The following is a 24,543-nucleotide window of genomic DNA, read 5'->3' as shown; positions in this document are numbered from 1 at the left end:
TAGAGGGGGAAAAGTTAAAACGTAGCTCACTGCAAACCTAATGCATGTAACTTCTACGTAATGAGGGCAGCTAGGCCAAAGTACGTACCGAGCTTTAGGATGCACGGGACCGACATATAAATCTGCAGGGTAAAATGCACAGGAGAAGATAGGGTAAGCAACTTTGTTCTTCCCCCGATTTAGCCAGTGAACTGAGTGTGATCGATGGACGTCCCTTTTTTATCGCCAGAGACTGGTATACTCAAGGTTCAGTTTGGCTCTGGTTTCAGTGTGTGACAATGATTTGAAAAGACTTGTATCAATTCAAACTACTATTGGATTTTCAGTGCATTAATTAGCTTCACTATTTTTGTATGTAAAGTGTTATTCACAAACATATTTTTACTTCTCATATCTCTTTATTAATTTTTTGCACTTGATATTCTTTATTCATTCGATCTGATAATCAAAAATTAAAAGAGTATATGAAAAGTAATAATGTGTATGTAGATAGTACTACCCTTTCAGCACTAGTCAAATCCGAATATGTAAGTTTCATGGTAAGTAAACAGAGTAATCAAACACTTATTTCAGATCATATTTAGCACCTTAATAACTAAAGTTTTGAGTGTTGCTCATTATTCATTTCGATTCCAAATGATCGAGGTTGAGTTCCTTTTAAGCGGGAGAGTCGGACGTAGGATAAGATATGAGTTAAATTTGATGAAGAAAATTTCGAAAATAGAAGTTTTCAAAATTTGTAAAAATGACTTTCTGACATAGAACAAGAGATCGGTGCATGTGAATTACCCTTTATTATTGAAAGTGGCATTTCTTGAATCGAAAAATGCCTATTTCTGATGCCTACTTTCGTGAACCGAGCTTGCCTTGAGCTAAAGGTTTCTTTTGAAGCAATCCCACTGCTTGATTTGGCCGAGGGCATTGACATATTCACATTACTAATATAACTTTTGTGATGCTTACTTATAATGAAACTGTAAATCTAGACCAAACATTACAGTAAGAATCATTTTGGTTGGTTGTTCTAATTTAATCACTAGTGAATCCACAAAAAGACCTATTCATGTTACACATGAAATTGCCCAATGTTCCTCTGATGTTTTTCTTGAGCATGCCTACCATGAAGACAAAAAGTTCGAGAAATGCCTTAAAAGAAAAATTCATGAATCCGTCACAAATGTAACAACATAACATTAATTTATACCGTAATATTGCATTGTTATCTTTAGATTCAAATGTAATGACTGACCTCATGCTTAATTAGTTTTGAATGATGCACATTCAAAGGCTCAGGAGGTGGGAAAAAGGTCAATAAAGATCAGAGCAATCAAGTGTCATATTTGTGCCACTTAGAAAAAAAAATAATTTTAATTAAAAAAAGTATTTAAAAAAAAAAAAAAAAAAAAAACCCATGTCCTCCCCATCCCCAATAACCCCATCTCCTCCTATACTCCATCCCCATCTGCTCTGTGCTTGTATGCAACAAGAATCTTCCGTCGACGCCTCCATCCCTATCTGGTAGTCCATCTCCAACAAGTCCATCAACGACAACCTCACCGGCTCCGTCGTCCTCGATGCCGCACCTGTCTCTGTGGACTACACATCATTTCCCATCTCTTCTCCCACCTCATCAGCTTCTTCCGTCGCAGACGATGCCACCACGACAGCTTCGGCAGCCTCTTGCATCGCTGCGGCTTTCCACCGTCAATCACCGTCTTTGGCGAGTCTGTCGTGACCTCGTCGGTCAAAAACCGCAGACTTCAGTGCGGGAACATCGAGGCACGGGGTTGTCCACATCCATCTTGTCGGACGAAATCGAGGCGTTGGGGCTAAAATGGGTGGTTCCCCGTCGCCAAATTAGCCTCTCAATCTGCTGAGTCGTGTCGAGATCGAACTCGGAGTGACGTAATCGACCAAGTTGCGACGCGAGTTGTGAGATCTCGAGTTGTTATGGTGGTAATTGGAAGCGTAGTTAGCAGACAGGTGCGGCGTTGAGGACCTCTTTTTCCGTCGGGTTGTGATGGTGGTATTGGGGACGAAGAAGGCCAAAATCCTTCATCCCAGATCCTCTTTTTCATTTTTAAAGTTTTTAATTATTAAAAAATGGTTTTTTAAATAACTAATCTTTTTTAATTATTTTTTATTTACTTGATACAAAGTTGGCAGCCACGTCAACATTTTATATTTATCCTGTCATCATTTAACGGTTTACTTAACGAATTTTCTAACGGATGTATGAAATTGAAATAAAATGATAAGTAAATATATGAAATTTGAATGTTTTAAAAATATTGTATGAGGTTGTAATAGATCTCAAATCTGAGGGGTACCATGTAATTTACCCTTAATTTTTAGTACAAACAAAATTATTATTCAAAACTATATTAAAAGGAGGGGAGAATTTGAACTCGAGATGCAGTGAGTTGAAGAAGAATTCTCTAAGAACAGAGCAATCAACCATTTGCACCCATTCATTATTACTTTTTGCACTTCTCTTATTATGTTTCTTGATTGTCCGTTAATTTGTTCAATTTATTGGCTAAAAAAGATGTAAAAATTCAAAGAAGACAAATATTGTTGTTAACCGTCATCCTCTTCAACTCACTATGTTCCGGGTGCAAACTCTCATTCCCCTCCCTAAAATTCATCCTCTTTAATTCCGTGTGTTCAGAATTCACACTCTTTTTTCCCTCCCTAATATAAATTAGTGTAAATTATCTCAGGTAATAAAACAGAAGACAAGTGCCGATCAATGTTCTTTTTAGGAGGAAGGTGGAAGGAAAGCCCATAACGGAAGGCTCCTACGAAGGCTTCTTTATATTTCAATGGACCGCTGACCTATCTTTCTCTGGTTCAAAACATGCCTAGCCCACGTATACACACAGAATCGTTCGTATGTCAATTTTCTACTCTTTTTTTAAATACAATTTAATATTTACTTAAAATAATGGCGACCTCGTAAATATCTAGACGAATCAAACACACCAAAAACACAAATTGCTAACAACTACTACAAAATACAGATTAAACGATCATATTTAGGTACGTAAAAATAAAAGATAAGACTTGGAAAAACAAAACAAGAATTAAGTTAAGAAAATCAGTAAGTGTTAATTCAATTAATATATAACGTTGTTGTACATCCAATAAAATTAATGAAAGAATAAAAATGGGAATTAATGAAAATAATACAATGGTGAGCCCTCATGGTATGTAACAAGTACATCAAAAAATTATGATACAAAAGCATCAACTTTTGGTGCCATCTTCCCGAACAACAATTTTAAGTCATTCTCCAACGGTGTCAAGTTCAAATCCATCTCCAAGCTCATGACCCTCTTACTACTCGACCTTGTCAGTACTGGAATCTTTGAAGTGACAGCTGAAGGAGCATAAGAAAAACTGGCCATGTCCATATTAGAAGCTCTGTGCCTCCTCATATGACCACCCAAGGCTTGTCCCATGCCAAACTCCAATCCACATATCGAGCACTCGTGAGTTTTAGCCTTCTTGTTCATAACCATGAACTTGTCGTTTCCCTTTTCACGTTCATCTTTACGGTCTTCATCATCACGACTCATCGATGTTCTCGGCCTCTTGTGGCTCGCCCTGTGACCGCCGAGAGCTTGGAACGACGTGAACGTACGGTTGCAAGTTTTGCACTCGAACACATCGTTTGAACATGTTTTGAACTTGGTCTCCATGCCAAATGATGGTAGCATTAGACACTTTGCCATGTCCAAACCCTTTAATCCAAACCCTAATTCTTCTCCTCTCATATCTCTCATCATGTCTAAGCAAAAACAAACGTACAAATGTCAAATGTCTCTAAAAATTGAATGCAAAATGTTGTGAGTGAATGAAGAGGAGCATCCAATTGTGATCGTATTTATAGAGGAATATAGTTTCTAGTGTTTGCTTTTTACTTTTTGGAAATGACTATCCTGTCCTTGGACCGCGTTAAGGAAACGGCTAGTGTGGTGGGTTTTTTGTAATCAGCGAGTTTGACCCCTTTTGTTCGTTTGACTTGTAATCGTTGTCTTTTTGTAATGAATTTAGAATTTCAGATTAGATCATATCCACGTGTTAAATTGTATACCTTTATGTACACGTGCGTGTGTGTATACCGTGTGAGCGTTGACCAGCTTTGGCTTGAAAGCAGATAAATTCGACCAGTCAAACTTGATGCAGCGGGTCGTGAGCGGAGGGCTATGGCCGTGTACTACTGTGGAGGGAAGCTGCCAAGTAGCTTCTGAGTATTTCAGATTGCTCTAAGCATTGATGTCAGAAAAGCACTTTTAACAAAAAAAGCACCGACAGAATCATCTGTCTTATTTAAGAAGGAAGATTATTCCTTGGTCCGTACCAAACAAATTGGCAGAAAACAATTGGTAAATGAGTTACTACTGCACCTAATATTCTGTGTTTTTTTAAGATAACAAAATAAAAAACCGTGGGCTGCCTGCAGAATGCGAGCGGAGCTGAGAACCAATGACTAATTTTGGTTTCATTCATCCACACATTTTTTTACTTTAATTTTCTTCTTTCTCGCCCATAAATATGAAAAAAAACTTGCACAAAATGAGAATAGTTTGATTTCTTCTTTTAGCCATAAATGCTAAGGTAACGGTGTCTCAAATCAATCACTTAGCGTTGTAATATTAGTTTGTGATTACAGGGTGCGACCCTCGTGTAGGTAAGTCTTCAACATTATTACTTTAATCAGTTAGAGAAGTTGGAGAAACTTATAAATGTTTTCATAGACGGAAACTACAAAAATATTACAATCATAATTCTTTCTTAACTTCTAAGGATTAAATGGGAACACAAGACCCTGCCATGCATCGCTCTCCGAATGAGCTGCGTGCACCGGCAGCATAGGACTTTTTCGATCAGCAGAAAACAACTCGGAACTCATCAGTTGATGAGCATGTTTCGATATTTTGAAACGGAACCTTATACAGCAGGTACTTTGAATTCTTCACTCAAAATTCAGTTGACATCCGCGAAAGGAGTTCTAGGACCCGGCATCTTGCTTTCCATTTGGCTCCGTTTTAATTTGTTATCAGATGAACCGTCTTCTTTGACTTCGACGGAGCTTCTCATCTCCTCGATAGATTCCAAGCTGGGGATAGCAATGACTTGTTTCTTGGTCGCACCAGCATGCTTCTCCACCTGTTTAATCATACCAGTCAGCAATGACATTAGGCATGCAACGAAGTTGACCGTGTACTATTAACAAAAGCACATACCAAATAATCTTCTACAAAGCACTTTTCCGCTTGATTTCGTATAGTTGATACGCCATCACCATGCTTTTCTTGTACTGATTTAAGCTGATCAACGCACACAGCCGTCATGGAGTCTATTTCCTTTGTCTTTACATAGTCCAGCATTAGCGAATCTGCAGGTATTCAAATCACCAGTTAGGCATTGTATACGAGTGAAGCACTTAGTTCGTTGTATAAGTAAATTGAAATTACCATTAACGCATGACAATGTGTCGGAGGCTAAAGCATTGAAATCCGAATCCACACGGGAAGATGCAGAAACAAACTTTTCATGTGCAGAATGGTTCGCAGAGATATTTTCCCTGTTGAAAGCAAGGAATTGAAATTTCAACGGAGCATTGGAATGGTATAACAAACTATGACTGCAAAGTTTGATGTGTCAAAGTTGGAAACTTACTTCACAGTAGATTCGATATTTGCAGCACTGTTCTGATTAAGAGTATTTATGGCTGACTGGGCATTTTCCCACTGTTTCCCAGAGTAACCCACTCTCTCTGAGCTGCATATACCATGTGAAGGGAAAAAAAGGTTAAATGGAGTAATAAATTGATAGGAGGAAACCCCTGCAGCATGTACGCATGCTCAACGTTGCATAGGGTGCTGCAATACCAGAATACAATGCGCTATATTTTCCTACAAAAACAGAGGATACAATCTTTTTGCACTATATTTTCACGTTTAGTTCAAGTTTAAAAAATAAAATAAAATAAAAATTGAGAAGAAAATGAATAAACTCACCACTCTTGGAGGCAGTTTTCCATGATTGCCTGAGATTCAACTGCTGAGAATGTGTCTTTCATAAAATCACATTCAACCTTTCCGAAATATTCGCTCAATTCCGTCCTAGCATCCGTTGCCACTTGTTGCATGTTAAAGATTGCCCCTTGCAACCTGGTGTTGTCTTCTTTACTCTTTTCCTGGATGTTGGTTGATGCCTCCGATACCTAATATTTTATTTTTTTTCTTTCTAAATGTCAAATTACGAAATACCTACAAACCACTCTTCTTCAAGCGACAAAATAAATCAAATACTTACCATAAAGGCTTTCTTAGATGTCAATGTTCCAATAATTACTGCAATTTTTTCCATAGCATGTTTTTCCTCTCTACAAGCTTCTTCCTGTTTCAAAGCAATGAAAGTTCATCAGCCTTACATATATCATCGTGTCAAAACACACCTGTAGGCTTCGGGTTTGCTTACCTTAAACATCTTCTCAAAATTCACCAATTGGTTGACTCGTTGAAACTGGGTTTCTTCAAGATTTCTCATAACTTGACAAGCGCGGTCATGGAGGTCATCAAAAAAGTTACCAGTGGCCTTCGAAATTACTTCTGCTGACATCAAGCTTCTTTGCAATCCCTACAGTTTTACTCAAAGATTAAGAATCTCTAATCATTTTTCAAGAGAAAATTATAACAAGTATGAATTACCTACCTCCTCTTGTTGTTGAGTGGAGAAAGCCAATAGCTGTTTCTGCTCATCAAGAGAGTGCTGAATATCTTGGATGACCTCGTTGGCATCCTTAACCGCAGTTTCAAGAAACTATAAAGACGAACATTTGTACTATGCTCAGTTAATAAATCAAGAACATCCTACGAATGGTACATGAAACTTTTTGACACGATACCTTCTCAACAGCCTCTGTATGTGATAATGTCTTAGCATTTATTTGGTCCAGGTCAGATGATGCTTTCTTTTGCAGCATGTCGGTCAGCTCCTTCAAGGTTGTTACTCCAGAACTATATGTCTTTGTTATCTTCTTCATCCTGGATTCCAGTACCTGTGCTGCCTGATAATAGCAACAGTTTTAATAAACAGATAACCATGGTGAAACGAGGCAAGCATAGTACATGACATAGCCAAGTCTCTCTTACATCACATTTGCTCGCAAGGTATGACTGAACATGTTCCTCCATGCATCTTAGTTGATACTGCTGTTGAGAAACAGACCCCAGGATGATCTTATGTAGGTCTTTCAAGCTCCGATCAAGTTGAGAACCAAATGTCAAAACCAAGCTCTGATTTTCTTCTTCCATCTTGTCTTTCTGATCTGCAGAGAGCAAAAAAGCACCTGACTTTCGTGTACATACGATGATGCAATAGTTGACGTACATATGATGATGCAATAGTTCACGAGAAAGGATTTTGGATGACATGTGAATGCTTAGGTTAAAATATTCATCATCTTTTCGAGTCAGATGTACTGTTCATCCAGAAGAGTAAATAAAACTAGAATAATCATTAATCATTTGCCAATCACCAAAATGCAGGACACTAGTTACTTTTCTGCATGCATGGGGCATGCTTATGACCTTGCATGCTGAAGTTAATTAATCATACCTAATTTTTCATAGAGGGAATTCATTTCCTCTGATGCATTCTTCAAATCACTGCGCAACTCCTTTGCCCGTCCAATTAAGAGATTTTCTGATATTTATGAGCACACATAGACACGCCACCATTATTTCAAAAAAAGAGAGTTTTTCAAAAATATGAGAGAAGAGGTACAAAATTTTCTCAATTTCCTTACCTGAGACTAGCATTTTGGAGATGATGTGCTCCTTCTCTTTCAAGGTTGAGGTGGCTGTTTGGTAATCCTCTTGAAGTTCAAGCAGAGCCTTGTTACAGTTATCCAGATTTATCTGAAATAGACGAAGTAAAATTCCCGATAAGATGCGTAAATTGAAAATGAGTAGAGCAAAAATATAGGTATATGATGCATACCTTGCAGTCCTTGAGCTCACTTTGTAAATCCAGCTTCTGTTCTTGTTCGCTGATATAGAGATCACGAAAACTTTCCGCTTGCTGAAAGAAGAAGTGAGTTTGATGACTAGAATATCATAGAAGAATAATTAATTGAGGAGAAAGCAAACTGTACCTTTTCTGTGAGGTTGAGGTCATTCTCCAATTGCTCTATTCTCTCAATCCTAGCCTGCAAAGTTTTCAGATTTAAACGATGAAGCTACATTAGTACAAAATTACAAATGCAAAAGGGAACTTAAACGCCAATCTTTGAGAAGGTCCACCTTTTTTTCAGCTTCATCCTGGACAAATCTTTCATGCGGAATATAAACACCATTCTTTTCCCGTGCCGCTCGAATATCTGCATTCAGTTTTGAACAGATTAAAACAAAATTAATCTCCAATCCGAGGTTATGCAATCGTCATCCAACCTTCTTTCATTCTCTCAATCTCTGAATACAATTCCTTGAGCAGCACAGGTTTTGACATTTTCTGGTTTGCCTGCAAAAATAAACCTCATCATCATCATAGTCATCGCATAAAGCAATACATTTCAAGAAACAAAAGGCTGAAAGAGGAGGATGAACCTCGGGTTTGTTTTTAATGTTCTTGGCACGATAGGCATAATCCAGTGTGCTTAGAGTTTCATCCATGCATGAAGCAGTTGGAGAAATTGTGGCAATGATGCAGGTTTTTGTTTTTCCTCCCAAAGAATCTCTTAAAAGTCTTGTAAGCTTACTGTCCCTGAAAAAAAGAGTCGGCACATTAGATTAAACATATAGATAACAGAAAAAGATAGTGAACCACAAACTGATTAAATAAAGATCGATATATATCATGTCGTACCTGTAAGGTATATGAGTGGAATGTTCCACTAGTGCATTTATGACACGGCCCAGAGTGAGCAAGCTCTTATTTATTTCCCCTGCTTCTCTTGCACGTCCCTACAGTTTATAACAGAAGTTTTATCAAGCTCTGATATGCAATTCAATATTATTGCAAATTCATTTAAAAGCTAACTTTGGGGTTCTGTCATTTCTTGGGATTTTTATTTAAAAAAAAAAAAAAAAACACCTATACTACTAGAACAACACAAGGAGCCTAGATATGTAAAAACGCAAACAAATATACTACCTGGGCCTGATTCTGGCTGCAATTCCAGTGACTAACAAAATACAGCAAGCTTAAGCTTAGAAAACATATTTATAGTACCTCTCGTGCACCTGAACGAGATATGTTTTCCGATCCTGCCAGATCCACAAGATTAATTTTGCCACATTTAATTAGCTCCTCATCTCCAACTGTTGCTTCTTTTATGAGGACAGTAATGGAAAATACAGAATGTGAGCGACTGCAAACAAAGAGAAAGGGACAAGAGTTAACATGAAGTGGTCCTCTGGTGTCAAATATCTTTTTAGTGACGGAGGAAAACATACCTGCTGCGCTTGTTCAACAGAGTGTCTGCTGTACGCCTCTTGGCAGACCCTCGTTCCAATAGAGTATAAATTTCATTTACACTGTATACATATTCTTCTTCAAGGCCTCTTACTATCACACAACCCTTTCCATCCTCCATCAACGAAATAGATTTCCTTTGCCTGTCGTCTGCAGTTCTTGGATTCTCGTCGGGTGCTAGTAAATCAGTTATTTCTTCATTATATATTTCCAAGAACGTCACTTTCACACTATAGTCAGCATCTTGTGCTTCAAGTGTATCAAAAATTTGACGAACAGCCCGTGGAATAACACCAGCTTCAGTAGGCAAATTGCCACTCTACAAGAAACAATATGTGTACATTACAATTGCCAGAAGAGGGAAGATATCTTATATTGTCAATCAAAGCAAGTATATGGCAAGATAATCAATCTGTAGATTCTATACCTTATTTCTCATCCCGCCCTCCATTGTGTAAGTTTTACCAGTTCCCGTCTGCCCATAAGCGAAAACAGTGCAGTTGAATCCATCGAGAGCTTCATTAACTATCGGGGAAATGGCTTGCTCATATATTGATTTTTGCTGCGCTTTTGGCCCAAAAACCTTGCAAATTTTAATAAACAAAAACGGTTTTTACATGTTGATCGAAAGAGTGTTATGAAGTAACATTATCAGAATGGAGACTTGCTTGTTTGTTGTTTACCCTGTCAAAAGTGAACAGTTTGTCTACTTGCTTGTTATTTAGACTTTGCATAACAGTGACCTCTCTTTTCTGTTCATTACAGGATACCACCTTCTGGATATTCAACTTCTGCTCTTCATCACTTAAAGGCCTGAAATCAAATCAACAATAAACCAACAGGATATTGCTTAGCTTTTTGAATCAAACTTGAGCAAGTTTCGATAACCCGATGTCATGAACCACTCTGGCATAACAATGTTACACTACAAATCCATGTCAAATTAAAACAAAAATTGAAGAAATGTTACACTGCAAATCCATGTCAAATTAAAACAAAAATTGAAGCTACACAACTTCAATGACTAGAGAAATACGTACACAAACAATTCTATGGTCCAGATGTTGAAAATTATATCAACAATTAAATGAGGATCGGAACATATTTCTATCACATTGCAACCACCAAAATGATCATTGAAATTCCATATCAGAATTTGAACCACAAAAAAAAAAAAAAAAAAAAAAAGATAAAGGGAGACTAAAACTTACCTGCATCTGAGAAGAACTTGCACATTAACCTCTTTATCCTTGTCTTGACGATTTGGATTGTACTCAAGCGTTTTGCGCCGCCTTTCGGGACGAGGAGTAAGAAAAGGAGATGGGGATGGTGACAGCCCCATCCCAACTTTCCTTGTCTGATCAGGGGTGATTGCCATCACCCTTTCACTCTTCCTAAACCTAAACCAACACCAACACAATTCATCACAAATCATATAAACCATATCAGCTACACAATAAAAAAAACCCCTAAATCCCTAGCAACAAATTTAGAAACTTTTCGTGCCGATTAATTAAATTGATTTTAACTAATCAGCATTACCAGAAGAAAACCCTAAATTCCGTCTTTGGTAGAAAAATCCTTGCATTAGGTTACAATTGAATTGGGATCGAAAACTCGAAATTACCTTTGTGATTTTGTGTATCCTGACGAAGTCCAACTCGATTAACAAAATCAACCGGAAAATATATGAAATTTTTCGACCAAGAGAGAGAAAGGGGAATAAGGAGAAAAAAAGCTTTCTTCCCTCTTTCGAGCGAAAGAAAGGGCCTTTAGGGTTTTCAGAGAATTTGAATCGAATCGGTGGATTTGAAAAATGAGGAAGAAAGGTGGTGTCTAATTCTCCAACGGCTACCGTGCGCTTTTGTATAGGGGGGAAGTGGCCGTTGGGGCGAGACGGACTTCTATGCGTTTTTCAAATTGGGTGGGGCCGCCCGGTGATAATTCAAATGAGGCGCGTATGTTAACTTGCGTCTGGGTGAGTTCACAGAAGTGAACTTCCATATGTACCCCTATAAAGAAAAAGAAGAGAGTAGTTTAAACATGATTCTCATTTTTGCAGTCTGCTCAAGAAAATCTGAAAATTTTGAATTGCTAATAATAACACTCGTTAATAATATTACAATATTAATAAAACTTCTTGAAAAAGAGAACTTCCGTGTAGAACTTACTTCAAACATGAGCAATAAAAATCTCATCTAATTATCTAATCTAAACTAACCATAGAAAAATCGAATAATGATTATTATTATTTTTTTATTAGTTTTAAAAAATGTTATTTAGCCAAATAGAATCTTTGCTAATTAGTCATAAATTAATGACCAAATTTTTTTTTCCCATAATCAATGAAATATTCATAATAATTATGTATAGATCAATGAAGCATGACACATGGATTTAGGCTAGTTAAAAAGTAACATTTATATTATTTACTCCTCAGTTTATTTCTTTTCTTATCTTCTCTCCTCTCTCGTTCTTATCTATTATCTTGTATCTCTCCTGGCTTTCTCTCCATTCTCTCTCGTATTTTTCTTCGCCTTTCTATGATGAAGAACACGAGGTCATTGGCGATGGTTAGGACCACTAGATCCCAACGGCTCAGTCGCAGAGACTACGACATTGTGATTAACACGATTCCTTCCAAAACCCAACATCCTCCACGAGATCATGAAGCAGATGGTGGTGGTGAGGTTTGCACGCGTGCGGCGTACCTCAGCTGTGCAAAACTAGGAAATGGGACATTGCAACGTAGCATCTGAATCCAAATGTAAAAAATGGAACCAAAAAGTGGACATTGCGTTGGAGTGTCTGAATCTAAATGTAAAACACATGAGTCGCGTGAGATGTAAATCGTAGGAGGCATGTGAGTGATGCGTGAGATTGACCTGATTAAAAAAGAAAAAAGGAGACTTTGCACACTGCTTAGTTGCAGAGTCTAAATCCAATGTAAAAGAAAGAAACAGAAATTGCGAGAGTCACACGAAGTGTGAAGTCTTGGAGGTGTGTGATTGACCTAATTCGAAATAAAAGAATTTGCACATTGCTAGCTATAGTCACATGAATTAGTAAATTTTGTTTGATCGAGGTGTTATAGTACCTCAAAGTCTCATTGACCTATTTATTTATATTTGAACAACCGACAATATCTGTACTAAGGGGGGTGGGATAGTGGGTTAAGCCTTATAATGTGATTCAACTTCGCATTTAGCAAGAATCAAACCTAAAATATCTCACTTGCAAGTGAGAGGAATATCACTATATCGTAGTACTAAATGACCTCTTTGACCTACTGATAATTAAAATAAATTTAATTGATATATTGTCAATATCATAACATTTATTGATTTTGTTAAAATTACCCTTTTAAAAAAATATGAGTTAATTTTGTTTTAAAGTTGTCGAACCACTGATAAATGTTGTGCAGACTTTAAAATGTAAATCTAGTTCGTGCACATTATTAATTTATGCAAAATTCTTATTTCTAAATGTGAAATAACCTCTCAACAAAATATACGCATAGAGTTGCACAATTAATTTTAGAATTATTTAAAATAGTGATGTTAGAGAGATTATATTTTTGAATATTATTTTGTAGATCAGAGCAGTTCCACCGAAGGTGGAATAGCCCAGCACCCAGTCAAAAAACCAAACTAGGGGTCTGTCAATCCACTCCACCCCACAAAACTGCCTGGCACCCAGCCCAAGCCAGGCAAGAGACTAGCCCATTTTTGACTGACGCAGGGACTGGCCTATTTGGTTGGCGCGTGTAACTCACTTGCGTGTGGGCGCGAGTAGAGGACAAGGGTGCAAGCGGCAGGGCCCACTATCAGCCCACTTGCTCTTCACCCGGAAGTAGGCGACGTGGCCATCTCTATGCTGTTGGATTTTCAATGGCTAGTTTTTCTAGACCGTTGGATTTCCAATGGTTAAAAAAATTGAATTTTACTTTTAAACTGGACCGTTCGATCACAGATCAACGGTCCACAATTTTCCCTCAAAAATTAAAAATAAAAATAAAAATAAGGCTCAACATCAGAATTATGACCGTTGGCCACGTGGCAGCTCCTTGGCTCTTGGATTTGAATACTTTACAAATCCAACGGTCCAGATAAGTTAATACATTAAAAATTATTAAAAATTAATTAAAATTATAAAAAAATACATAAAACTTTTTAAAAAATTTTTTTTTCTATAAATACATAACCTTCATCTTCCACCTTACACCATATTTCAATATTTTTTACACTTTCAACATTTCAATATTTTCTACACTTTGAGAGAAAAAAAAATGACTTCGTGGAAGCTCATTGAAGATGGTACGTTGTGTGAATGTTGGGTGCACACTACTCATGACCCGATTACATCTTTATGTCAGATCCCGACCCCGGCGGGACCACTTCCCAGGCCCGACTCCACCGTAGATATTGTCCGCTTTGGGCCCCCAGCACACCCTCACGGTTTTGTTTCTGGGAACTCACACGAGAACTTCCCAGTGGGTCAACATATAAGGATCACTCCCCTGGGTGGTGTGGGATGTTACAATCCACCCCCCTTAAGGGCCCGACGTCCTCGTCGGCACACCACGACCAGGGTTTGGCTCTGATACCAAATTATCGCATCCCGTCCCGGGCCCCCACCACAAGCCGGACCCGCTCCACCACCGTAGCACGATATTGTCCGCTTTGGGCCCCGACCACGCCATCACGGTTTTGTTTCTGAGAACTCACACAATAACTTCCCAATGGGTCACCTGTGACAGCCCGTCCCAGAAACATTTTAACGTACATGTGAAAAGACAATATTGCCCCTAGTGTGTTTTCTTTACGTGTTGTGGTTGTTTTGGGTTTTTGTTGGCTTGTTGTGAGCCACACACACACTAACCTACACCTACATACTTTCCCTGCCCTGTACCCCCTATCCCGTGCCCAGTTCCCTTCCCCATTCCTCCTCCATTGTACGGACACACACACAAGCACACTAAACCTCCACAGATCGAACAAACCAAGCACATTTTCGAGCTCGTGAGGCTTGTAGGAGTGCAACTATACCATTTCCAGGTAAGAACACCATCGTTTTCACGTCGAATCCATGAAGCCCGATTTGGGTACTATTCATGCACACGTGATTTCTCACGTTTTAGGAAATTTCAAGCTTGTAGGAAGCTTGGTGGGGTCCCAAGGAGGCTCGGAGTGGTTCGTTTGAAAGATTTGGACGTCGGGATCACTGGATTCGAAGTTGGCCGGAGTTGGGTTGTTTTTACAGGTGAGATTTCGTGGTTTTTCACCCTTGAAAGTAGTATAATTGTGTTCCTCTAGTTCTAAGCTTCATTTTGGTACCAATTTTGTCGAATTTGGGTGAAAAACGAAGAAGATATAAACGTTTGAAAATTTTCCAGTTTTCCGGTGCCGGCGACGGCGCCGGAGGCTCGCCGGAGAAGGTGACGGAATATTCCTGACGCCGTTGACGGAATCCGTTAGAACTGACGGAATATTCCCTACGGCGTCAGTTGACGCCGTCAGCGTGCCAGGCACGTGCCTGCGCGTGGCCGGCGCGTGGGGGCGCGTGCGGTGGTGGAAAATTTTTCTAAAAATTTGGGTGTGATCTTGAGGTTGAGTAGAGCACGTTGGTATATTCATTTGCCCCTTTTGAGCATTGTATGAGAAGTGATTTCAAAAAGTGGGTTATGTGCTTTAAAATTAACGTTTTTGTAGTTGTTTCGCATATAGGTGATACCTATCCCGAGGACGAGCGTGGTCACTCGAGGCAGGGCGCTACGACCCTTCCACATACCAGTGAGTGGGCTTTTGGTTTTCCGTATATACCTATATACTTATATTTTCCCAGAAATAGATTTGAATTGTTATTTGCCATATGCCATGCATTATATTGTCGTTGTTTGTGCACCATTAGTCGCATTATTAGTTGCATACATATACATATGCATGTTGGGTGTTGTGGACACATAGGTAAGTGCCAGGTAAGTGTTATTCATGTTTATATTCAGTAGCGATTCGAGATGCTTAGAGAGCTCATAACCTGCACCCTCGGTGTTAGTGCTCCTGCCCAGAGTAGGGCACAGTCCTTCACGTGATGTTCACTTCCCACACCACACGCTCAGCTTGGATCCAAGTTAGGTGCACAGTCCTGTCGTACAGACCACAGTAGGTGGTTTCGACTCGTAGGTGACCCGCGATTATTCGCACAGCCTTCACGTGATCGTAGCACTAGAGCGTTTATATGTATTACACCCAAGCCTGTCCTACAGACCACTTTAGGTGGTTCCGACTCGTGTGCAGGTTTAGTTATTGAGATTGAGATTTAAGCTCTAGATGCAGCCGTACAAGTCACGTTAGGTGACTCCGGCTGCCAGATTATATGTTATTGATATGATTTATACCTGAGCACTTGCATTTCATTCTGTGGTTCCGACATGGCATATTATTGAGCATGATTGGTATATTTATATATACGTACATATGTTTATTTTCTGGGAAGTATACAGGTTTTACGGCGAGGGGTTAGAACTTATTTATTAAATGGTTTTCAAAAAGCTTTGTTTTTGCCCACTCACGCTTTTGTTTTGCGCCCCTCCAGGTTCTAGTTGTCTAGCAGGTTCGGTGGTTTCCCAGAGGGCTTTCCTGGCATTTCTGACAAACGATCACCAGCGTAGGGTCACCTTCGAGTGTACTGTTGTCGCATCATTTTCTTTTGGACTGCTGTAGGCTTATTGCTCTGAACTTGTGTCTCACTTACGCTAGCACTTATTTCTATCACCTTATGTATGTTAGTTTTTAGTTATTCGCACTATTTGTATTACTATTTTATTAGCTTCCGCACTGTGCATGTGGCTACGTCACTTCCTCGTGACAGCCAGCATGCCCTGACCTCGGTCAGGGTGTGTCATCACCCATCCTGGGAGTGCTCTCACACGCTACTCGTTTAACTTCGAAGTTCCCATGGAACCCGAAGCCAGTGAGCTCTCAAAATGCCTCGTGTTAGGTAGAGATGAGAATATACATATAAGGATCACTCCCCTAGGTGATGTAGGATTTTACACTTTATTTGTAGTACTTTATTTAATTTCTTATGTAATTTTTATGTAATTTCGTCTTTATTTTTAGTACTTTATTTTTATTAATAGATGTATTTTCTTATTTATTATTAGTACTTTATGTAATTTCGTTTTTATTTTTAGAACTTTATGGAATTTCAAATTTATTTTTTGTACTTTATTTAAACACATCAAATAAGATTACATAAACTCACCAAATAAACTTAAAAATAAAAAAACACCAATTAAATTTACATAACCTCACCAAATAAACTTTTTAAAAAAAACACACTAAATAAAATTACATAAACTTAAAATAGTATGTTTGGATAATGACACGTAGTGTGACGAGATTGGTTAAAAATCATATCCGAAATTAAAACAATTTTATTTATTTATTATTTTATAAAAAAATTAATAATATTTTAAATGGGTTGGGTGCCAGCGCATTTTGTAAGAGTGGAGATCATTTGTGCCATCGCATTTTTAGACTAGGTGCCAGCGCATGTTTTTTAGGGGTTGAGATGCTTTGGTCTATTACTGTTCATTGGAGTATATTACTGTTCACTGAAGTGGATAAATGGGTTGGGTGCTGGCACAAAGTCCTTAGGGTAGAACTACTCACATATAATTTGCCATTTAAGGGTCAAATTGTTTCTATGAATCATTAAAATGGTATCCAACTATCAACCATCACATATGATTTATAAAATAAAGTCTAAAAAAATAATCTCCGAAGCATTTTTCTATTTAAAATACTTTGAAAAGTTGATATCTATTGTAACAATTGGTTATGTTTCATGTCGTATCAAGTGTTAGCTTGTCAACAATTAACGCGTGTTGTTCTTATTATGAGTTTTACATACATGAATGATTAATTGTCCACACGCGTATGAACGATAGTAAGAAACAAAGCTATATTAAAGAATATGGGAAACATATAAAAGCTGATTCATGTCGATCAATCAAAAAGGCTCAAAAAATTATCATGATGAATGATGATTACAAGGCTTATCTTATGTAATTTGAACTGACTTTCAAGGTTCAAGTAATGATTAATGGGGGTTCGATTTGGCTTGGTAAACGCTAAACCGGGCAGTTGCCGTACGAGGAGAACGCAGGATGGCCGGAGCGCCATTGCAAAGTTGATAGACGACATCGTTATCGTTTGATGTGGCCTCGCCTTATCATTTTGGTTTGAAGATATCTCGCTTTTAATTAGCAATGACATTGTGTATGCCTCGGTTTAGGTTTGTTACCTCCACTGTTTTTGTGACAAATTTGTATTGTTGCTGTTTGTACTGGTGCCAATGCTGCTTGTGGTAGCCATTTAAGGGATTAATCTTTATGCTTGTCTGTGCAAATTATCTCCAGATCAACTAATTGGTCATTGGAGAAAGGTACTCATCATGACAATCCTTGTAATTGTTCTTGTTCATTAATGAAATGCTATCGCTTTACGTTATGATCAAAGCACATTAAACTGAACGGGAAAGCTAGAATGCGCGGTTGATTACAAGTCGTTGATGCATTATGTGACATAGAGTTGTTCAATTGTGAGATCCAATTGCACCAATAGTTCACCCTAACTTAACGCTAGGTTGCATGGGTGATTGAGTTGTATTGTGGAGCCCACTTACATCGATGATGCAATCACCCATGCGCACTTAAGTTACTGAGCCGAGCATAATTCTAGACTAAAAGTGGGATATTAATGCAATGTGAAAATGGAGCGCAAAAGGCTTGTTGCTCACCTTACACTTGAAATCCCAAGTTTGACTCTCTCTCTAATATTTACTTGTATCACAAGTGTTTGTAGGGCCAGTCTCTTAAGCCTTACTTTATTTTTATACAAGCAGTATTCTAACTTGCATAGAAGACAATTCAAACTTAGATGCATAAAAAGAGCACAACATCTAGCCAATATGCCTACGCCAATGCCCGGAGGGATTCAAGCTTTCGATGGCCATTTGGCTCAAATTACCATTTTGTCATGGAACACTGGGGGGATTCAAACTTTCATAAAGCAAACACATGATATATTCAACGTCTCCGACTCCACAGGTGTTTTTTACTTGCAATTCTACATAACTCAGAAATTTTAAATTACAAAATACATCTTCATGCTTCATCCAAAGACAACCTTGTGAAAAGAAATCACAGAGGCACCGATCCGTAAAATACGAATTCAGCCGGGCCTGTCATGTAGATGTGGTTGTTCTCCTCCCTCCACTCAATCTGCAATGGCCCTCCCGGTAGATCAACCGTGCAATTCTATGTCCAAAAGATACGCACATAAAAAAGATGAGCGAAGTGGACAGCAAGTAAGAGAAACTACAGTAATAGTGAAGTTGATCTGGAATTTTACAATACATGAATAAGCAACGGTCAAAGATAACTAAATGTTGCACACCAAACTTTCCCGCATTACAAACGTAGCTGTTGAGTTGTTCGGCCACATGTATCAGAATACCCACCCCTGGTTTTTCATGAAGAGCACTGCTTATGGGAGGGGTATCGTGCTTATAAAAGTGACCAATGTAACATGGCAACGTTAAAAACTGGGAGATGAAAGTGGAATTTTTTTTTCATTTGAAATAAATAACCATCCATATTAATTTTTGTTAATATATCCAAAAGAAACAGAATGCCAAAACTTACCCGCCCAGCACGACCCTCAAGAGCTGCAGCAACTACTACAGCACAAGCACCAGTTCCGCAAGCAAGCGTTGCTCCTACGAAGAAAAATAATTATACTCCCCACTGAAACAATGCATAAGGATTTGGTATAAGATCACAGTATAATAACTTCTATTGGTTGCAGCAGCACTAACCTGCCCTACGCTCCCAAACACGCATCTTTAGGTGTGAAGGTGTGAAAACTTGCACAAATTCTGTCAATAACAATCAAATGAGAATTGTGAATACAAAATAAACGCTTCAGAACAATGACAAATTGAGAACAAGACAGGAGCAAAGGATCCAAGAAATTTGATTGAAATCAAACATTTCATTTGCACTGGAATATATACCATGATCATTACAGAATCTTGAAACTGTGTTTCAAACTGCTAAGCAAGATTGGAGAAAGGAATCTTGAAGCACCTTACATCGTATTTGGAATGGACATCACATGAGTTATTTTTACATTTTGAGGCAGTTCAGAGTATAAAAGCTCTGAGTAGCTGTTTTCAAATAAATATTCCACTCTAACTTTGTAAATTAAAAAAAAACAAGGTGTCAGTGCTAGACAATTTTGTGAGTACGTCTTTTTCAAAGTACATCTCAACATACCCACTGCAAGCAAGAACTACTCCAATGATTTTAAACCGAACGATACAGAAATTTCAAAGTTGGATGTAACTGTGGCCTTACATTAACAATAGGGTATGCCAACTCTATGTGCTTCCAGAAACAAAAGCATTTCCACAGACAAATAAATTCTAACCTGTGTTAGTTCGTGCTGGAAACAACTCATGATCCTCAAATTTGGGACCGATGTCAGCTAACTTCAATTCATCAACCTTCAAATTCTGTTCATTTTCAACAAAAAGCAAGAAGTCACAACCAGAATTATTTTTTTGTGCGTGACTGTTCAAGAAAAGTTTCGATGATTTGAAAAGGATGTGATATGCTGGAGGAAACCATTAATCAATCATAAGAAACTTTGGCTTTATTACGCCTAGATTAGGTCATTCATTTGAGTGGAGGGTAAAAAACAGACAAAATGCATATGAAAAAAAATTCTGCTCCAGACCCCTAGTATAAGTGAATATGCCGTAAGTTATTCTAGCAATAGTTACCTGGCCTCCTTCTGTTCCAAATGTTACACAATGAGGATTTCCCATGTTAACACAGGTTACATTCCAGGTTACTCCATCTACATCAAGACCCAACTTAACGACAGATTGATCTTTGTTTGCAGGCAGTTTGGTAGGCACATCTGACGCCTTAAGAATCGGTTCCCCCATATCGACTTTAACCTGTAATTAAGAAAATTGATGTCTGGTAAAGTGAAGACGAAGAACATCCAGTACTTAATGCATGATGGAGGCATCCAGAGCAGCAATGGATACTGTTATAATATTGTCAAAGTCACAGGCTTTGCAAAATGTTTGATGTGTTCAAATCATCCCAATCTGAAATACTTTACATCAACTGAAACATAAAATAAAAAAGAATATACTTTCCCATCTTCTTGAATTTCCGGAATAATTAGACCTGCGCCAAAAGCTGCAATTGTTTACATATAGCGTTGTTAGAAATATACACACCCATTCGTACGCGAACGAATAAAATTTTCTTTTCAACGTTAAATGCAAACAAAAACTAAAGCAAACAATGTAATATACAAGAACACATTGTTAAGCGAAAAATAAAATAAAAAATATCAGTATATGGAACCAGCTTTCCCATACCTATGCCTTCCCTGCAAATTTTCAAGCTCGGCAATGAATCTGGCAAAACACCGGACTCCATTACCACACATCTATAGACAAAATTTAGATATCAAAGTTCAGAAGTTCGAAATGCACGACAATACCGCCATTCAATAAAATGCAACAAGTTCATTGCCATTTCAGACCGTCTACATTCAATACAATGTGGCAATCACTCATCTAATTAACATTTCAAAGAATCAAGTAAAGCCGATATTTTGGAAAATGTGATTCACCTCCGGCTCGCTCCCATCAGAATTATAAATCGTATAATCAGTGCCATTGATGCCCGGCAGCGCCAAGATCACTCCGTCGGCGCCAATCCCAAAATTCCGATCACATAGCTTCGGCGCCTGCTCCGGACTGATTTTTGGCTCCGAAGAATCTCAATTCTCAACCTATCAATCACAATAAACATTGAAAATCAAACTCAAAATCCGAACTTCTTGAATGCTAATTAAATTTCAAATATTGCAACAAATTCAAACATTTCAAAGAAATTGAATACCAGGATGAAGTCGTTGCCAAGGCCGTGGTACTTGACGAAGTGGAAGAATCCGGCCTCTCTCCGATCGAGAAAAGAAGCGGGGAAGGCTTTCTCAACGGCTTCCACGTTCATGGAAAACGAGACGGCCGATGCGCGGAGAGTAGGAGCTCTCGGCGAGGCAGCTGCAGGGAGAGAGTTGAGCTTCAAAATCGTAGAAGAAGGTCGAAGAGAGGCGGTGAGGGAGGAGCGAGTTGGGGAGGTGAGTGGCAGTGGGATGGCGGCGGCTATGGCTCCCATGACTGAAGGTAGGCGTAGCCGCTCTCATTGTTGTTTACTTTACTTGCTGTGCCCAATGTTTTCAAAGTTTTATAAATAGTCAATTAGATCCCGCTGAAAGTTATTAGATCAGCAAAAATATACGTCTTACATTGCCACATTATTACTTAACAGTTTGATTAACGAATATATGAAATTTCAATAAAATCTTAAATAATGTATAAAATTAAAATTTTTAAAAATATTGTAAGAAATTACAATTATATCCAAATTTGACAGGTATATTGTAATTTACCCTTATTATTTCCACTCGGGTGGATTTGCAGTTGCAGAGGAACTTGTCCTTGCACTACTGATTTGTTTTTTAAGTTGTCACTTTTTGGTTTTCAATTTGTATTTTAAAAATGAAAACTAAAACGAAAAACGAAATAGGTACCAAACGTGTATTAGTATGGTGAAGTGATTGCTGGTAATATGTTTGCCATTGTTGTTATCTTTGTTGTTCTTGTTTCAGTTCTAGTTTTGCATCTGCCATTTGGATTTTATTATTTCAACTTCATGCACGGACTACACTTCCATATGTGATAGATAAATGGGTGTATGTGAAATCTATTTGCTTCCCTGGAAAACATTGTAAGCGGTGAGTAAATCCTCTCTAGCCAATGCAACAATTTGGAATTCAATAGTGTTATCCATATGTTCACTTTTACTTCTTACATAAACAAAAATTAACAAAAACATATTAAACAACTGTCTCAAGTGTCGTTGTGGGACCAAAAAGAATTACAATTTGCCTTGTTATTATCTTTTGGGTCGATGTGGGACCAAATAGAATTACGATTTGCCTTCTTAAGTGTGCTGCTTTAGCATCATATTTTAGCTCACCACAACCTTTTTTTGTAATAAACTTTGGAGTTCAAATGGTGGTACTTATTAATCTATGAGACACAACCAAAGATTATTAGAATTCGTTGCCGTCAATTTTGAACTAGTTTTTCCTCTTGAACAGAGTTCCTTCTCTTTTCATTCCAGTTATTAATCTGCACATCATGTTTCTCTCGTTGCACACCTATGTTTATTTATAGGCATTTGATTGAATAAACATAAGTATTGGGTGACCGAAAACCGTTTATCGGTTAAAAACTAGAACACTTACCTCAACCAACAAGTTCTCTAACAAAGGACATGCATTTAGGAAGCAAGCAAGGGAGTCCCTTTTTTACTTGTTGATCAAAAAGTCTACCCACGTTAATGACTTTAGCTTGTTGAATTGGAAATCAAGATTATCCAAAAATCACTCCACCTGAACACAACCACTTAAACACAAAGCATATTTACACATTGTCAGAATCGCATACATAATAATACTTGACTCGTTTCATGTATGAAGTCACCATTGTTACACACTAGACAAATCACAGTTTGATATGTGTGCAAAAGTTTTTCATTTTGAGATTTTAATAATGAGTTATTTTTGCATACGTGTCAGACTGTGATCTACACATAAGAATTATGACTTTTTACGTGTGATAAGAAGCCAAACAGTGTTCAATTCAAAATACATTATAAACATACCTCAAGAATCCAGCCACTTACAGTGAGAGCCTCAACATCCTTGAAAGAAATTAAGATATGGTATAGAAATTGGTCACGTTCAAACTGACTACAGCCTGGTCCATCTCTCAAATCAAGCACCACATCAACCAAGCTCATTGCATTCTTTAACCTAACAATCCGAGGAAGAACACCATAGTACCAAAAGGACTTGAGATTTTGTGCAGAAATTGTAATAGAAACCATGTCTGAACAATCTTCCACCACCAAGCTCTTGAGGCTATTTGTTTCTACATCAAGGTTATACAATCCCATGCACTTTTCAAGCTTCAAGCTCTCAAGAACATGGCAACTGGAGAACAAATCTGACACGAAAGTTCCTGTGAGGCCAGTAACTGCTCTGAGATGGAGATGCTTCACACCACAAAAACCATCTGTTTTTGCAGGATTTTTGCGGAGGCACAAACCCTTCAAATTTTTTTTTTTTTTCGTTGATTCGAAGAACTCGAGATGAAGCTCTCTGCCAACCCCCTTGGTGACTTTGGCAACAATTATCTGTGGTTCTTCACTGCTTCCAACAACATTGAGATAAAGCTTCCATTGCTCTGGGAAAACAAAAGACTTCATGAAAGTTTCCATAACTTGGTATTTCTCTTCATGTTTTGCTGGGTTTCCCTTAAGATTTGCTGGGTTTGCATCAAAATTCAAACTTGCTTCAACTGGAGACCAAGGGCTCTTCCAACGAGCTGAAAGAGCACTCCTTCTTACTGCCTTTTTAAATGGGACAAATGAAATAATTTTTTGTTGGATTTCAAATGGTAATCTGCTTATCAAATCAAGATTTTCCTCCTCCATGAGTTTCTGATATTTTTTCCCTGCTTCGTTAGAAACATTGAGATCAACAAAACAATGTGAAATTAATACCTCAATTGTGAAAGCAAAAACAATAACTTATCCCAATGGTTATATAGAGAGCTCGGTTGGTATGAGCTTACATTTGCAAGTGCTGCTAACTTCAAGGCTTTGAGTTGCCATGATATGGACCTACAAGACAGCTTGAAGATCTTGACCCTTAGTACAAGTATAAAATAAATAATTTAGTAAAGAGAGTATTAATGGAAAGAATATAAGATTTTTTTTTTTCTTATATAAGCGATTGTGGAAAGAACCGAGCATACAATATCTGATGCTGGAATAATAATATATAATTATTATTTTCTCATCATATACGATGTTATTATCATAAA

The 24,543-nt window shown here is 38.0% G+C and overlaps 2 protein-coding genes and 2 pseudogenes across 3 annotated transcripts; all 4 read right to left on the bottom strand.

Moving 5' to 3' along the window:
• Positions 1-3,086: 3,086 nt before the first annotated feature.
• LOC137723764 (zinc finger protein ZAT11 pseudogene) lies at positions 3,087-3,874 on the bottom strand (annotated as a pseudogene).
• An 861-nt stretch (positions 3,875-4,735) lies between these two features.
• LOC137723297 (kinesin-like protein KIN-5B) lies at positions 4,736-11,360 on the bottom strand. Its single transcript, XM_068462452.2, has 24 exons — positions 11,117-11,360; positions 10,701-10,889; positions 10,173-10,302; positions 9,917-10,072; positions 9,471-9,808; positions 9,247-9,385; positions 8,881-8,978; positions 8,622-8,778; positions 8,466-8,535; positions 8,319-8,395; positions 8,171-8,224; positions 8,017-8,097; positions 7,823-7,934; positions 7,633-7,719; positions 7,167-7,342; positions 6,920-7,081; positions 6,727-6,834; positions 6,493-6,651; positions 6,328-6,411; positions 6,030-6,235; positions 5,689-5,790; positions 5,484-5,593; positions 5,253-5,404; positions 4,736-5,175 (listed from the first exon to the last, which is right to left on the bottom strand). The coding sequence occupies exons 2-24, from the start codon at positions 10,865-10,867 to the stop codon at positions 4,993-4,995; spliced, it is 3,108 nt and encodes a 1,035-aa protein (XP_068318553.2). The 5' UTR covers positions 10,868-10,889; positions 11,117-11,360; the 3' UTR covers positions 4,736-4,992.
• A 7,197-nt stretch (positions 11,361-18,557) lies between these two features.
• On the bottom strand, positions 18,558-21,836 carry LOC137723489 (diaminopimelate epimerase, chloroplastic-like; annotated as a pseudogene). Its single transcript, XR_015961656.1, has 9 exons — positions 21,488-21,836; positions 21,216-21,377; positions 20,945-21,029; positions 20,727-20,773; positions 20,344-20,523; positions 19,989-20,073; positions 19,375-19,434; positions 19,202-19,275; positions 18,558-18,814 (listed from the first exon to the last, which is right to left on the bottom strand). The product of XR_015961656.1 is annotated as a diaminopimelate epimerase, chloroplastic-like (transcript).
• A 1,057-nt stretch (positions 21,837-22,893) lies between these two features.
• On the bottom strand, positions 22,894-24,292 carry LOC137722021 (F-box protein At2g39490-like). Its single transcript, XM_088692001.1, has 2 exons — positions 23,318-24,292; positions 22,894-23,058 (listed from the first exon to the last, which is right to left on the bottom strand). Exons 1-2 carry the CDS (start codon positions 24,149-24,151, stop codon positions 23,026-23,028), a joined length of 867 nt encoding a protein of 288 aa, XP_088548127.1. The 5' UTR covers positions 24,152-24,292; the 3' UTR covers positions 22,894-23,025.
• Positions 24,293-24,543: the final 251 nt, after the last annotated feature.

This window comes from Pyrus communis, chromosome 4 (assembly GCF_041283825.1).
Source record: "Pyrus communis isolate YQ-2024b chromosome 4, ASM4128382v1, whole genome shotgun sequence".
NCBI lineage: Eukaryota > Viridiplantae > Streptophyta > Magnoliopsida > Rosales > Rosaceae > Pyrus > Pyrus communis.
Note: the sequence above shows the minus strand (reverse complement) of the source record. Positions and strands in the feature narration are given on the sequence as shown.

Excerpts from the sequence above, each read along its gene's own strand:
- LOC137723297 (XM_068462452.2), bottom strand. The coding sequence starts at position 10,867 with ATGGCAATCACCCCTGATCAGACAAGGAAAGTTGGGATGGGGCTGTCA. Across the intron at positions 8,779-8,880 it reads TCCACTCATATACCTTACAG|GGACAGTAAGCTTACAAGAC; the intron begins GTACGACATGAT and ends TCTTTTTTTCAG. Across the intron at positions 8,536-8,621 it reads ACATTAAAAACAAACCCGAG|GCAAACCAGAAAATGTCAAA; the intron begins GTTCATCCTCCT and ends TTATTTTTGCAG.
- LOC137722021 (XM_088692001.1), bottom strand. The coding sequence starts at position 24,151 with ATGGAGGAGGAAAATCTTGATTTGATAAGCAGATTACCATTTGAAATC. Across the intron at positions 23,059-23,317 it reads TAAGTGGCTGGATTCTTGAG|TGGTTGTGTTCAGGTGGAGT; the intron begins GTATGTTTATAA and ends TTTGTGTTTAAG.